We start from the raw sequence: 16,783 nt of genomic DNA on the forward strand, positions 1-16,783 counted from the left end.
CAGCTGAGTCACAGTCAGCTTCTGTGACAAATGACTGAGAGACAAATACGAGCAGAAAAATGACAATTAAGCCAAACACAGTGAGATCTGGATGAAAAAAAATTTCTGTGAAGAAAAGAGTGCCATTAATCTTAAGAGTGCTTCTCAAAAGGCACGTCATGTGCAAGCAATCAAAGGAAGAAAAGTATGCGCTAAACCGCATGTATGTTTGGCTAATTACAGATTCATTAGCAAGCAATAACATTGTCCTTTACATTACATAGAGGCTATTGTTTTTTAGCTTTTTAGTTTCTTGACTATTTAATTGTTAAAGTCAACACTGCCAGCATCACAGCAGGCCAACAAAAGTCAAATCTAGTTTGGGGTCTCAATGGGAATCTACAAACAGTGTGAATGTCTCTCCTGCAGGCAAGCATGTACGTCAAGAAAAATAGACAAATGTTGCTGTATTCATTAAGAGAAAACAAAGAATTGTGGCTCTAATGTAACAGTATCAAGACAAAATCCCTGAACTGCTCCAACGCCAAGGGACTGACCACAGAGTCAGCATTTCTATTTGCGTTTTTACATTCAATTAACTGTGTATTGTTTTGCTATAGAGTACATAAAGAAAACTGTCCTCTAATCCCGAATAAATCACTGTTGATATGTGTCACGGGAAAATTTGAAGTGGGATTTTAAAGCTTCTCCAGCGGTGATGATTTAGGCTTCCTTTAAAAACAAACTGAAATGTATGTCTAAAGTTAGATATACTGACAGTTATATTACAAATTATGTATAAAAGCTACAAAAAAAGAAAAAGACAATGACACGATAGTAATTAGATATGTCACTATTTCCACTCTTGGGTGTTAAAGACAACCAAAGTTTTCAGGGCCTGATTCAAGTTTTCTCCTGTTTGCCAGCTTTGTGATGGAGGTATGACTCTGCGAAGTGCAGCGTTATCTTTTTCCCATTTAAATGCTAATGAGCATGCTGCCGTACTAGTCAAAGCGCTGAATTTTTAATATCTTATCACACCAAAAGGTAACAGTTCTCCCGGTGAGGTAGAGGGATGAGTACATGTTCCCTCATTATATTCTACACAAACGATGTGTCCCTCAGAGAGCGCTGAGGGCCATTCTGTGTCACGGCATCCTTAGCTGTGTGTGTGTTGCTGGTGTAATGTGCATGGTCTATTGTGTGCACTCACATCTGCCTGTGTCATTTTGATGTGTGCATACATGCAGATGTGCGCCGCAGTGTGCGGGTGCACTTCTTTCTTCACCTCATCAGTAATGAACAGCTGTTAATTGCCTTCCCATCATGTGGTGGAGTTAGCAGACAGAGGTTAAGGTTGTCACAGCCTGTTAAAAATGACTTGCTGTGGCTGGTGGAGTCATTGATGGCAAAAGGTTAGAGGAAAATTCATTGAATGTAATGAAACTCCTAGATTTGTATTCCCCTCTGGCACCTGTTTCCATGAAAACCACCAGTGTCTTCTACAGTAAGTAAATGTTAATGCAGTGAGTAAATGTTAACCCTTGTGTTGTCCTCGGGTCAAATTTGACCCGTTTTCAAAGATTTTTTTATATCACAAATACAACCAAATTGCCACAAAATAACTTGGATGCATGCATGTACGTTGGATGGAACCCATACAACATTCCTTGCAGGTAAAATGAATACTTCCATTTCATAGCAATCGGAAAAAAAAATGTTTTAAGAGGTTTTAAAACAGTATCCTAATTAAACTTCAACATAAACCTAAGTCTGTGATTCACTCAACATCCTCTGATCTTAACTATTAGTCAAAATAATTCATAATTTTTTCCTTTTTAAACTAAAAATTAGGTATGATGTCATTTAAATTAGGTTTATTGACCATGAATTAAACAAAACAAAAAGAAAGCGTTGAAAAAAGTGACAAAAACATTTTTTTTAAAATCGTCAAAAGCAGTAAAAAAAAAACGGGACAACGGGAAGACTACACAATGGTTAATGCAGTGCATTGTTGTCTTGTTATAGAGTTGCAGTGGATAAATAAATGTAAAGTGCTTCTCATGAGCAATCCTCATAGAACGAATGAGAACAATAATCTATGCAGCATTGCGTTCATGTCCTCCAGGAAAAGTACAACATTTTTAAATATGTTCAACTTGGAGTCAAACTTGTGTTGTTAAAACTGGCAGGTTTAGTCTGTCTGATAAAAGCGAAGCACTCTAAGTGAAGTGACGTAATATCTGTAACAAACATAACTCATCAAGAGACAGAAGGATAAAGTATCCCACCAGCAGTATTCAAACTCAGATTTATAAACCTGGCATCTTCTCTGGAGAACAAAAAGACCTTAACGTCACTTTTTTCGCAGAATGTGTTGCCTCTGTGGTCTGGCACCCAATGATGATCTTTGGTTTCAATATTATCTTTCACATTGTACTCCACAGATATCTTGCTAGAGAAAGCAACACTAGAGGAAAAACTGGAAAGCATGAGAGACTTTTATGAAGGCGCTAGCTCCTCAAAGCCAGGATTCAATAATTGCTTTCCTCTTGTCTCACGCAAGTGACAGATGGTGAGGCCACCAGAGGCCTGAAGATGGGAATAATATTGTTGATTAAAAAGAAATATAGGAAACAACATGCAGCTGTTGGCTACAAGAAAGAGGAGGGAAGACAAAAAAGAAAGAGAGAAATAAGAATAGATAGAGCTGGGAAACAAAGAGAATATTGGTAATGAAACAATTTAACTTGGCTGGCCCACATACATTTTGATTGGAGATTGTTTAAACTGCTGATATGTGAAGTTTAGGGAAAGAGATTTTATTTGACTGATTTATTCTTGGTTTGTCCTGAGGGATTGGGAGTTGTGTTCCAGATTTTTATGAAAGTTATTTATTTGGCTCTGTACTGTCTGGTGCTCGAACCACATTTTAAACACGCCCACCTGCATACGTTAAAAGAGCCTGATGATTTTTCAAGATCGTCCAAGATTCAGATGGACTGAAACATATCAATATCTTCCACCTTGTCTTCCACCTTGTGTGTGTGTGTGTGTGTGTGTGTGTGTGTGTGTGTGTGTGTGTGTGTGTGTGTGTGTGTGTGTGTGTGTGTGTGTGAGCTCGTCAGCGTGGGGGTAATTGTTTCCCAGAGCTTTTTGCCAGTATCAAGGGAAATTCAACAATTTTAATGGCAAATGCTGATGCTGAGCTCTCTTGCTTTCTCGGCTATGAGCATCAAAGCCTGAAGTCACACTGTGAAGCCCCTTTTGCATAGACTAATGTAATGATTATCTTTCCAAGACATCTTTCAAAGGACAGAAAACTCAAAGTCACAGCCAGGGATCTGGTATCTTTTTGTTCCCATTTAGATAAATGTGCTTAACATGTCTTTTTGTCATGAATCCAATTTATTCTACATAACACAAAAGCATAGAAAAAGAAGCAAAGTATTTGCATGTTTGACAAAATAAATGATATAATAAACATGCAAAGTCACTCATCATCAAACTGGTTACTTTAAATGCAGCACCCAAGTAAGTTTCACTGTGGTCTACCTATTAATGTAAGAACAGCTCAGACCATTGAAACATTCAAGTCCTTGCTTAAGACCCATTACTATGCTTTGGCTTTCAAATCAAGTTGAGCTTTGATATCTTGACCTTGTTGTTGTGCTGTTGGTTATTTTGTATTGTATACTGTGTATTGTTTGTGTATATTATCTCTTTGATTTTGAACTTTGTTAAGCACTTTGGTCAACTATGGTTGTTTTTAAACGTGCTATATAATATATAGGTCACACACAGTAAATCATCTCCACAGCCATAATTCAATGAAAGACAGTGATTGTATTCTCCAAATTCCAATCTGATTTTATACATTCCTGCAATAGTAACATGCTCACAACATGCATGAAACCTATGCTACTGTATTTATCATTTATGCAATAATAAGCATGCACACATGGGTGTCAGCTGTGTTGTGCATTGACTGGATAAGAAGCAAAATAAGCCAGTGTGATCAAGGGAGGGATCGAGTGAGATTAAAAGATTTAAGGCTCCATTTGCCCATGAATATCTGATGCCTATCTGAGGCGAGAGCCAGTGATCCTCTGTCAGGTCATCGAGGTGTCGGAATAAATCTACTTTATCTCCACCTGGCCACTTTTCAACTGTTTCTTATGTGAACACGCGGCCAGATTCCGCTTGTGCTGAAGAGTCATGCAGCAGCTGTTTGCATCAAATATAAAATGTTTCTTATCTTAAATTATAGTCGGCTTGGATATTCTTCCTTCTCCTCCTGAGTCAAAATACAGTAAGTGATTCATGTCTCATTCAAAAAACAAACAGTGTTCCATACTGCGAGACTGCCAACACCAGCAGATACTGAACAATTGTTTGGCTCCGCCCTGGCATCTGAGAGCTTCTCAGCACAACTCGATGTTGGCACCAGTCAGCAAATAAAAATCAGTACCTGGCAGTCACAGGCTTATCAAGTTGTGAAATGACATCAGTCCTATTTTGATACTCAAGCTTCCTCTGGACATTCAAAAAGACATGTCACCCTCTTAAAAAGCATCACCGATAAAACTGAGACATCTGAGTTCAGTGTTTAAGGCCTTATTGTTGCATGCAGTTTGGACACAGGTTGCTGTGAATTTGTCACAGCTAAATATTGCTTAACTCAGGAAAAATAAAGCCTAGGCCTACTTCACATTAACCCAAGTTACCATGAGTTACAGTGATTTTGCATATTTTAATTGGAAACGTTTCACTGTTTGAGAGCTCCAATAAAATGCATTTCTTTGCATGTTTTATCTTAATCTATCTTTATATTAATCTTGATATGTTTACATTTTGGTGACAAAGATGAATGCTAATGGTAATTAAAAACAAACTGCATAATTATATCATAAAGGCTTTAGGTTTTGTTATCAACTCTGTGAATTAACTTCAGGGCAACAGATCACACTGACATATAAGTGCAGAAGTAGCCTAAATGCAACTGTGTGCCCACACTTTATAGGAACAAATAAAAACCCAAATTCCAAATCAGAAAATATGGGAAATATGATATGATGATGGTCAGTGGGAAATACTAAGACACTGAGGACGCATGCGTGAATATTTGTTGTCAAATGCTTTTAAAGTCATTAAAAATAGATTTAAACTAGAAGAGCAGTCAGAGAGCGCAGACCTTCTCCAAAGCCAATAGTCCAGTCTTCTATGATATGCAAATCTGAAACCGCAACCATATATGCCTGGATATATTTCCAAAACTATTAGAACCAGTTTTTCCTTTGCCAATTTATTTAGCCCCCTTCCTGACAAGCTAGCATGACATGATACCGATACCTTCACTCTAGCTTTAAAACTGAGCCAGCTACAACATCTAAAAGACAGTAATGTCGGCAGAGATACTATAAATATAACATAATAATCAATCACACAAACTTAAACTCACCATCTAAACGTTGCCGCTGAGTGTCTTTCTGTAGCATCCCAGGTCACAGCTGCAAACATAACGAAGATGGGGAAAATACGCAGAGCTACCTAAAAAGCCATAGCCCCACCTAGTGGAAAAGTCATGCCACTAATGCGCATGAAAAATAATTTGTGTATCCGCTCCGTAAATCGGATCCGCTCCAAAATGTAATGAGTTCTTGGTCCTTGGCCCATGCTACAGCCTTCCAGCAAGTGTCATGAACATCGGGAGAGTAGTTTTACTGTAATCCTGTTGACAGACAAACAAACAAACAAACACAGACGGACTGGCGGAGGTATAAATAAATGTTTTCATTTTTTTAAGGGAAACATTTATTGATTTTTTTGATTGTAGCAGAACATTTTGGACAATCCCTCCCCACCCCGCCTAATGTTGAAGGGAACGTGACATCTCCTCCTGCCCTTTACCCCATGTAGCCTATAGTGTGTTCTTAATCATTTACCAGTTGTTTACCTCTGTAGCCTTTCTTGAGTGTACGAAAATGCAGAGCAGCCTTGTTTCGTGCTAATGTTGGGGCGGGACGGAGCGCAGGGATGCTAAGGTAGGTTCCCTCCCCCATGGGTGTGTCCACTGCTGGGAGACCTCAGTGAGTGTATCCACCTGCAGAAGACGCTTTCCTGCACTCACACACTTGAGCGTCGCTGCGCTCTTCTCTGCCACTCTTCTCCAGGAACAACTCTTTGTTTCTAACCTCCTTTAGTGGAAAAAAAAAGAAAGAATCTGTTGATGCGATTTAGAGATCACTTTAAGTTAAGGCGGCCGCGTCAAGTTAATTTAAATCCAAGCTTTTGTTTGGCTCTGGGGATAATCGTGCAGGATCTGCGGCGGATACACTGATATTCCTGCGTGCGGACAGAGGAGCTCAAAGGATCTGGGGTGGATGGTTTTAAATGTTGACCAGCTTTATCACAATATTTACTGGACTGAACTAGAAGGTAGGTTATAATGCAAGTGTTGTTTTGACACATGACAAGTCGAATTAATTATTTGTATTGATACAGATGTGCTTATAAAGCTGTAGGAAGCCAGGAGTCGAGCAAAATTAGGGCTCTAATATTCAAAATATATTTTTAAAAGTTTTGTCAAATAATTTAGTCCAAATATTTGTAATAGGCTTATTTAAGTATTATTTTAAGTAACATGGACTATGTCAGTTCGCCTATATTTATGTGTGTGTGTGTGTGTGTGTGTGTGTGTGTGTGTGTGTGTGTGTGTGTGTGTGTGTGTGTGTGTGTGTGTGCGTGCGTGCGTGTGCGCGCGCGCACTGAAAGTTTTTTGTGGTATTGTATCTTCATAATCTGATAATCAATGATCAAGTGTATGTAACTGCTCCTCAGCGCTACTTTTCACAATTATAAAATCCTATTATTTGACACGAGGTTCATGTTCATGTCCTCATAACTCAAAGCCCAGTCACGCTTTATTTTGGTTTACGGTCTGCTTTGGAGTTGTGCCTTCAGGGCTCAATGTGGAACTTGATCTTAAACCCTAACTGACAGTTTGACCTCAGACTCAGATCCACGTTTACGAGTAGATCAGTGCCATGCATGGATAATTACAGCAAAACACGCTCGCTAAAATTGTTTTATTGTCTCCAAACGTGGCACAGTCAATTCATTGTACATGCCTACACGGTTTTTTTTTTGTACGCACGCTGATAACTTGGAGCGTCTTCAGATCCTTTTGTGGTGGATATTATTAACTTCAGCTCCCTTTGTGGCTCAAAACAGCATGTTGATGCGCTTTGTGATTTGAGCACTTCCAGTGCTCGACAGGCTTAACGAGCAACTCCCTGTAGGCTACTGCTGGTGAAATTCAGCTCTTGATGTGTTATAGTGATAATATGTCTTGACCAGGCATTTGCCGCATTCACAAACACGTTTTGTATCCGTATGTATTAAAGTGAGGATCGGCATTGAGTGGCGAGGTGCGGGCTCCTTCTGGCTCTCCCAGCTGAAAGGAGACATCCATTCACACTGTTGCCCTTACAGCACACAGAAGCAGACGCAGGCAAGAATAACTGTGGGCGGTTAGGAAAGGCACATTACAATGAGAGATTAATCCGTGCTGAACCAGCAGAGTTTCTTTCCAGACTCTTACAACCCTCGGGTTTTATGGTTTGGGTTAAGTTACTTGGTCCATATTGCACACCCTATTAAAATTACCAGCGAAAGATTTTAAGCATCCTTAATAAGATATCCAACCAACAGCCAATGCACAGCAGATATAGAAGGCTACATAACAGATCCATATGTGGAAGGCTACATAACAGATGTGCCTCAGCCCCTGCTTGATGTTCTGTGTTGTCAGTGTATGACTTCAGTACCAAAAAGACTACACTGTGCAGCTTAGTGACTGAGAATTGGTTGCTGCAGTTGGTTTGTGAGATGAAGTACAGGCTTATTGTCTGACGCTCATCCCTCTCTGTCCCTCAGCTCCTGGACTCTCCTTCTCCTCTGTTAACAAACAGAGGGACAATGTTGTGGGACAAACTGTGCTGGCTACTGGCCCTGCTGGCCTTATCGTCCGGGGCGCTGGCCGCCTCCAACGAGCCCCTCTCTGCTCCCAGGATCTTCCTGTCCTTCAAAGGTAAGGCACTCAAAATACTTGTTGTGTCTGTGACCCACTGTTTAGTTCTTTGTTTCTCTAGAGACATCACCGCTTCTGGTCGCTTCTGTCATCAGTCTTTTATGTCTTGGTTTTATTGTGGGTAAACTATTGGCACTAGCTGAATTCAGGGCTTGGCAGGCCTGTGTATTCCTTTACTGACTAACAGAGAGTTTGATTGTGTGTCGGTGTGAGAGAGGCGTAATGAGAGGGATGAGGAGATGTGCTGCTGATTATCCTGACTATTCAGGACCAAAGAATATGTCTTCATTTAACCGCCTGGCTGCCATTAGTTCCCCAAACAGGCCTTTGTGTGACCTCGGCTCCCTTCTTAAATCAAGTCAGATTTAACACTTGGCTGGGCACACACTCAGGGCGCAGATCCAGCATGTTATGAATGTTTGCCAGTGCCACATGAGACCCTGTGTGTGTTGAACTGTCCTGTTAAAATAGGTCTCAGCGGTGCAGTCTCTTGTGTTTTGTCATTCCAGCACCGAAGGTTTTATAGTACCTCTGCCTCTGAAGAAGACTTTGATAGGCATCTGTCATGAGGTCACCACATTTCAGATCTTCACTCTGTGTCCAGTTTGAACAGTTAGGAACACTAAATGGGAACTGAAAGTTTCTCTGCAAATCATGGCATTGAACTGTGGAGTTGTGGAAAATCATGTTTTTTTTTTTCTTTCAACATCTATGAGCTGTCATTTGTTTCTAGTCAAATCTAGTTTGTCCTGGAATAGCAGAAATAACTTATTTGCTTTAATATGTTTGTTGTTACTTCATGTCGTGGTCTTTTGCTAAACTACTGAAACTTTAAATTAAAGGGTTTTGTAAATTAAGATTTACCCGTTCCCAGTTTCTCCCTCTTTCTCAGATATTTTGCTTACCTGTTTGTTTCCTCTCTCACCATTCCATGTCTCTAATCAAGTTGGATTTCACCCTCCGCTGGTGAACTGGAGTTCATTTATTTTCTACTTCTTTTAATTGAGTTCCTTTTTGTTTTTAATTAGTTTCGGAGGTTACTTTATGCTTCACAGAGCAACGTCAGATAGCTGGAGACTGGAAATGCCCTCTAAGCTGTTCATTCCCTAATTGTATTGGTTTTGCACCGTACTGCTGGGAATAGCTCCGTAATGTGCTTTTCTTCATTTTTTTATGTGCCAGTGTATTTAACCAAATAATTGGCTTTAGGTTTCATGATATGCGTCTAGTGTTGGCATACAGATACAGACACATTTTTAATAAGCATTTCAATTTTGATTATAAAACAAAACAAGGAGACGAGCTACAAATGTAGTATTAATATATGTATTAACAGTAGCAGCTAATATAACCTTTTTTTCCCACTGTTGTTGAGTTTGCTTCTGTCTGTGACCTAGCTTCACATGTTTATCCACAAAGGTTACACAGTATCACTTCCCACTGATTATTTACATTTCATATTGTTGGTAGAGAAGAGATTGCTGCTTTTGGCTGCAATCCAAAACACTTTGTCTTTGCTTTTCAAATTGTTGCACTCTTGTCAAAGCAACAGACAACGGGTTATACACATAGATAAGATACACACACATTTCTCTGAAGAAAAATGATAACATCTTGTATGAAATATAGAGTATACAGTATTAGTTCTGCATTTCAGTGTGACCATATGCTATAAACATTTTCCTTGAATTTCCATTCTACATACACTGTCTTTTATTAATCACTACGTTTCAGTTGTGTCTGTTGTGTACTCTTTGTACAGTTTTCCTGGAACTCTGCATAACTGAAAGCTAAAGGATTTTCCTGCATAAAAGCCTGAACGAATCAGATCATATGTAACATTACAGTGACATAGCAGCTGAAGTTTAATTGTTTAAAAAAATCCTGCCCACTTGTATTTGGCTCCAACTTTATTACTTGAACTAGTAATTATTTTTTAATTTATGTACATATGTTTCTATTAATATGAATTGTTTAATCATTTCCCTTTATTCAATAAACAAAATGGAATATTCTAGTGAATGTTATGAACTTGTAGTATGTTCATTCTTGTTCAACATTTAAGCTCCATGTCTGCAGGATCCCAAAATAAAAATAAAAAAACAAGATACCACCACATTACCAGCAGATTACTTAAAACTAAGGTTTACAAAGTAAACAACCTTAAGTAACCTATGCTGATCATTTTGTCAATTGAGTTTCCCAAAGTAGCTACTGAGTGTATGTTGTGCAAGCTGAGTTATTAATTTTGATAAGGACCAAGGGAGCAAACAGACGCTAAGACCATAGGAATGTCCATTCAATGCACGTAGGATAGATCACCAACCCTGACTTACACACACACACACACACACACACACACACACACACACACACACACACACACACACACACACACACACTTACAAAACACAGGGCTGCAGTACATCACTCAAATTAAACATTGTGTTTTCCTAAAAAGTAGAATTGAACAGCATGCTGTATTTTGCTGTGTAACTTTTTTAAAATACATTATTTGATTAATTCAAAAGTGTAGTTGAGGTTATGAAAATAACCATTTCAAATAACCTAGTTGTTAGATGTACGGATGATATCACATAAACAAGAGGTCACAGGTGTATTATCGCTCATAAAAGACTGAACGAGGCTGGCTTAGATCAGCTGCTGAGAACTCCTATATTTACTTTTAAACAAGGTCTATAATCACATGCTATTTTAGTGCGTGGGGCTTTGCGAGGTTGTGACCCTTCAAACAGAAGCCAGTCACACCAGAGGTTAACTGCCCTCAAACTGTGGGAGAATGGCACCATATTAACAAGTAATAGCTTGTTACGCTAATCCTCTGGCCCATTTGAAAGTGTTTAACTTTGTTTTTCTTTGGCCTCTTTAGTCCTTGTGGAACACCTGGGTGCAAGGTTAGCTCTGGGAAGAAAGCCAGACAAAGCCGGGCAGTCCTGTAATTCTCAGGGACAATCTTAAGGTTACTCCTTCCTCTGCACTTTCTCCCGACAGTCTTTTTGTCCCACGTAATGCGTCAATGATTGTTAACGCCTGAACAAAGACTTCACTATCGGCTCATCTCCCCCGACTGTTTTCAGGGTTAAGATCAGAAATTGCGAGATGTCCTCCACCTCTCTGAATAATGAGGAGCTGCTACTGAGTTTGAACTTCACCGCTTGATCCATACAACAATAGACTTCATCTTGCATAGATTATGTTCTATAGGCAGATTTATGTGTATATATAGTACATGAGAAAAGCCCTTTGTCTTCTTCAAGTTATATCCATGTGACGTGTCTCTATGTAGGTGGTCTGTACTGCTGGTGTCCTTTTGCCTTCACTGGTGAAAGAGAAAGTATTTTAGTCATAACCACCTATGTCTTGCAATGAGATATTACACCTTTCTTTAGAATGTATAAAGGATACCAAAGCAAGGTTTACCTCGCCCAGCCTCCTCACTCCTTATTATAATGTATAATTGTGACACTGGAGACAGAGCAAAGTGCCTCAGCAAGGCTTCGCTGCAATCAAGTCTCAGCAATCAATGAGCTGCTGAAAGCTTATCCACATCTAACCTGTCTGCTAGCACATGACCCCTGGCTACCCTTAGTCTGGCCAGTGAAGTTCAGACAAACCTGACAGACAAGGTGTTTACCTGCAACAATCCCACATACATAAAAAGAAGTAAACCTTAAGTCATTTAGACACACATATCTCCTAGCTGCTTTGATTGCCTTGATCTGTCTCCTTCAAACAAAGGTGAACAGGCTGTATGTAACCAGCTCCTGTGATTGGCTAATCATTAGGAATTGCTTGTTCTCATAACCCAGAAACCCTCCTGCTGTTTAGCTACAAATGTAATGTCATTAATTAGTCACATTACACATTACAGTGCATTATATTACATGCATCATCAGAGACGTTAAACATTATGTGACATGCATTGCACAGCGGAACATCCTCAGCAGATTGCCTAACTTAAAATGCAATAATAATAATAATAATAATTATTCACAGTGTGAGGTGCTCATGGTTTTGCTTTGCCTAATGAATATTTATGTAGAATATAGAGTTGGTTAACATGCCCAAACGTGGAGGGAACAGAGACAGATTGTTTGTGGATTTATTTTTTTACTGTTCAGGATTTCTGAAAATAAAGAGATAAGCAACAACAACAAGCAATGTCGGGGCCATGAAAGACAAGTAGTGTAACAAGTTAAAGCTTTAGGAAATAAATGACGTGCAGAAGCAACATTTCTTCTGAACTGAATATTAAATGATGTGTTTATTTTTGAGAAACAAGCAGACACCAATAGCAACACAAAAGCAAATAAGCTTTTAGCCCTGGTTTATGTCCATTTTGCTCCATTTGAACCACTCAGCATTAACTAATTCACATCCTACCAGCTGTGCTTGTTTACTTCTTTCCCAGCAGATAATCATCATCGGTACATGAGGGTAACAAGTTTGTCACAGCCTTTTACTGTCCCTGTCCTACATGCATTCAAATTCTTAGAAATTATGGATGGCAGTCTTTTGGTCACGTTGCTGCTCATGCGTACATACAGTACTTGGGTGCAGTTTGCTTTCTTGGTATGCATCACATATACAACATTGTACCTGTTGGCAAAGTAGTCCAAAGCTGCCTCCCTTCCCTATTATCTCCATTAGAGAATGTCAGGGCACTGCAAAATGTTTCCACAGAGTAATGTGTGGTGGCTGTGGCACGCAAGCCCGCAGCAATTATTACAATACTTTGCTACTTTCTCTCCAGAGATGCTGCTGGTGGGGGACGAAGAGGGGAGGGGGGTAGTGCATCCCAGCAACCTCTGCTCTGGATACATGCTGTCAAACTATGATTATTCAGGAGAGAAAAACAGAAGGCGACAGCTCCAGTGCTAAATATAGTGTCTTTTCTGTTTCTTTCTCTTTTTATCTCCCTCTGCCTCGTCGTCCTCCTCTGCCTTTACTCTACACTCACACCCTCTCTATTTGCTTGTTGATAAGAGGTTGGCAGTGTGAGGTAAGGGAGGAGAGCACCCAGTATGCCGCCCACCACAGGACCACACTGTTTTATTACACTCAAAAGGCGGCAGGGTCTCTAAAGTGCCCAGACCTTCCTTGAGATGAAGGCACAACGGCGAGAGGGCAGGGGAATGCATAAAGGAGGAGTGGGTGGATAGAAATGCACAGAAAGGTTTTGCATACAAGCTAGGCTAACGTGAAGTAAGTGCAGTGCTAACTACGATTGCAGACTTGAAAGGAAAAAATGTGTCAATATTGTGTAGCTCTTTTGAGTAATTTTCGCTCGATAGATTACTGGCTCCCCACCCTGTAATGGTGTCACAGAGAGAAATACACATACAAATCACTGCTCCCAGTGAAAAGCTCTATATTGAAAACAGTTTGCTGCAATTTGAATATTTCCTCTGAGCTGACAAGCAGAGCCCGTGCCTAAGCACTTATTAATGCTGGACTCTCCCCCTGTGGTGATAAAAATGCACAACATCCAAATGAAACCGTAATCACTCTGCTATTTATTATTCCAGTCTTTAGGCATTTTAATCATAGATTTAATTATTTGTACTGGGGAGGAGTAGATCCACTCATCCAGCCTCCTCAGAATAAGCTTGTCTTCTTCGGTGAGATGCGGTAAAGCACAGTGAAAGCGCGTATATATACACGAAAGCCTGTATATTTTTAATGCTCAAGGTAGTTTGACGACAGTGTAGAAGTTTGGTTCAGGACTGGAGCAAGAGTGTGGTGAAGACAATGTCATACTGTAATGTAATATTAGGGAGCTGCCAACAGACGGCATGATGTTTACTGTTGGTGCGAGCAACTCCCTAACTTCTTGCTTCACTTTGCATTTTCATTTTTTTTCTTTTAATAACATCATCAATGTTCCTCTAGTAGAAGCATAGAAGTCTGGATAATGTACCAAACTAAAGGTTTATAATACAGTATGGCTGTCAATTTAAATTGTTTCAACTTTATCAGAAATAATACTACTACAGTAACCATGAGCATGAGTCAGTGTTGTTACAGAGAACAAGCGGCTTCATCATTGCAACTGGAGAATAAAACACTTTGCCATAGTTGTACATCTGACATTGACGCTAATTGATTGAATCTAAAAATAAACTGATTTAAACTGCTGAATGTTTCATCAGGTTTCTGCAGACTATAATCATTAGCTTTGACTTGCTATTAGTGTCTTGCATAACCAAATTTTGAACTTGCTGATAGCATGGTTCTTACTATTACACTGGACATAGTCCTTATCATGTACGCAGCGTTGCACCTTAAACTTTTTATCAAAGAAGCAGAAATTTTGGAATGTCCATCCAAGCCTTGAAAGTGCTCCAACTAACCTCATCCCCCTAACAATGTCGATCAGGCCATTTACTTTAAAAACATTAATGTTGACAGTTTTATGTTTTATGTTCTTTTTGTAAATTATAGTTACTGTACATAGGGGATGCTTTGGCAGGTTCGATAAATAGCCCTTCCAGTTCTGTCTGCTGTGTAAAGGGGGGCAACACTCAGCAGGGGGTGAAAGACAGCCACACTATGGTGTGTGTGTGTGTGTGTGTGTGTGTGTGTGTGTGTGTGTGTCTTGGTTTCCTGCCGCAGCCATTTTTTGTGTGTACACATCCTGGTGGGTGTTTGTGAACATTGTGGTGTGTTTGTGTCCCTTGGTTTCCTGCTGCAGCCATTTGTTTTAGATCGAAATGTGGCAGACAGGATAAAAATAGGCAAAAGCCACAGTGGTACATCAGACCGATGTCATTTATTTGTCATGTTTGAGGAACTTGATTTGCCTGTGTAGTTAAAATGATTAGTGGAGTCTTTGTACTTGTTTTATTTCTGGCTTCAGAGCACTTTACAGAGCCCATGATTCTAAAGGTGTGATTTTAATCATTATTAGAGGAAGATTATTATACAGGCTGTGATCAACCTCGCCACCTGCAGAAGAAGAGCATGAGGGCGATGAAGGGGGTGGAAGAGGACGACAGTTGTGGTTAAAGCCAGAGTTAGAGAGCGAGCAATGGCTTTTACAAGAGGTGGTTCTCTCAAGATTCAAAGTGACAGAGAGGGATGGGAGAGAGTCTTAATATTCATGTCAAGTCCATGTGGTTATGTCTGCATTGTTTGTGTGCATGCATGCGCTCACATGCTTGCAGAGCTTCTGTAAAGAGCTTTATATGACACTGCTTTGGTTTGGTTGCCATAGCAGCGCCTACCTGTCACTCTTCACAAACCAAATCGGGTTCAAATGATGTTTTCCACAGAGGAGAGGCGGGATGTAATCACAGCATTGTGCTTATTTCCCCTGATGTCTGCTGTCTCGTCTGCTCTCAGGAAATCCTGAAGTAAAGCATCGTGGAGGCTTTGAGGCTTGGTTAAGACAAACGAGAAAATAAATTTGCTAAAACAATAGACTTAAAAGGCTGCAGTCTGGTCAAAGTGTTGGGGAGGGTTGGAGAGTTTAGTGAGCAAATAACTGAAGGATTGGGATGTTTGTTTGGAGGCCTCACCCGACTGGCCGTGCTCTCCAGATGTGACCGAGGTGTGGGAGCAATCTGTGAGCTGCCCGGACTGGAATTAAGGAGACAGCGGGTCAAGGGCACCTCTCCACTTGTTTACTCAGACAGCTATCATTCATTATCATTTGTCTGTCAGTGGTGGGATCGGGTTACTGCAGTGCCATTGACCTCGTTTATATGGTGACTATTGTAAACAAAACGTCTTGTGTTTTGTGAGTTTATACATATGAGGACCTCAGATGAGCTTAGTTGATTCTAATATCAATCAAAGTAAAACGTAGAAATTATTGTTGTTCTCTCTATATACAATAGTATAGTATACGAGGGAAGAAATTGAGTTCCTTCAGTGCTACGGTGTACACAACAGCTACAATAAACAGATGTACAAAGACCGTAAAGTGCAAGTAATATCTGCAAGTACAGGTAATCCTTTAACTAACGAATCATTAAAATGATTATTCAGCATATCCTTTTACTGATAAATCAAAAATATTTAATAGAATAATTAATAATGGAAATAATCATTAGTTGCAACCCTAAAACATGTATAGTATAGTAGTGTTCTCATAGAGCACTGCGAAATTGACGTTTTTTGCAAAAACAATAAGTTGATAAGTTGCTTAGTCAGTCAATATTTTTGATAGTGTATTCATTGTTTCTCAAAGTGGTTTATCAAGCAAAACTCCAAGACATTTGCTGGTTCCAGCGCCTGCAATGTGATAACTAATTTTGATGTCATTGCAAATTAAATACCATTTAGTTAAATTATTGAACAAAACCAGCTATTTTATGCTTTGAAGCATGTTTCATTCTTTTTTGACATTTTATAGACTGATGAATTGATTTATTTAAGAAATAATCAACACATGAATCGATGATGATAATAAGTTTCTGTCCTGCTGGACAGGGAGTTGTCTCGCATTGCCAGACCTTCCTCCACAGCGCTGTGGAGCTTGTTGTGGTGGAACATGTGTACGTTCAAAGGTTGTTTTAGTCGTGCAACAGAAAACTCAGATTGGACAAGGGCTAGGTGTCTCAATTTACCCTGCAGAGATCTAAGGAGCACTTAACCATAGTCCTCATAAATCCACCAGAGTTTAAAATTCCAACACAAAGAAAATGTAAGGCAACGGACATCCGGCCGAAAAGGACATATGGAGGA

At 39.7% G+C, this 16,783-nt stretch overlaps 1 protein-coding gene and 1 long non-coding RNA gene across 5 annotated transcripts in view; one reads left to right on the forward strand and one right to left on the reverse strand.

Annotated features, from left to right (window-relative positions):
• LOC116051479 overlaps positions 1–5,573 on the reverse strand; it is a 36,329-nt gene extending 30,756 nt beyond the window's left edge. Inside the window, exon 1 of the long non-coding RNA XR_004105359.1 lies at positions 5,441–5,573. This is a non-coding gene — a long non-coding RNA (uncharacterized LOC116051479). The remainder of the gene's footprint in view (positions 1–5,440) is intronic.
• Positions 5,574–5,979: 406 nt separating this feature from the next.
• The window catches only part of sema3fa (sema domain, immunoglobulin domain (Ig), short basic domain, secreted, (semaphorin) 3Fa), a 51,664-nt gene continuing 40,860 nt past the window's right edge, over positions 5,980–16,783 (forward strand). For 2 of the 4 annotated variants that reach the window (XM_036002273.1, XM_036002274.1), the window contains exons 1-2: positions 5,980–6,417; positions 7,918–8,071. In XM_036002273.1, coding sequence (XP_035858166.1) covers positions 7,960–8,071 — 112 coding nt within the window. In that variant the 5' untranslated portion in view covers positions 5,980–6,417; positions 7,918–7,959. The remainder of the gene's footprint in view (positions 6,418–7,917; positions 8,072–16,783) is intronic. The other 2 variants (XM_031301815.2, XM_031301817.2) reach the window with 2 other exon arrangements.

This window comes from Sander lucioperca, chromosome 6, assembly GCF_008315115.2.
Source record: "Sander lucioperca isolate FBNREF2018 chromosome 6, SLUC_FBN_1.2, whole genome shotgun sequence".
Lineage (NCBI taxonomy): Eukaryota > Metazoa > Chordata > Actinopteri > Perciformes > Percidae > Sander > Sander lucioperca.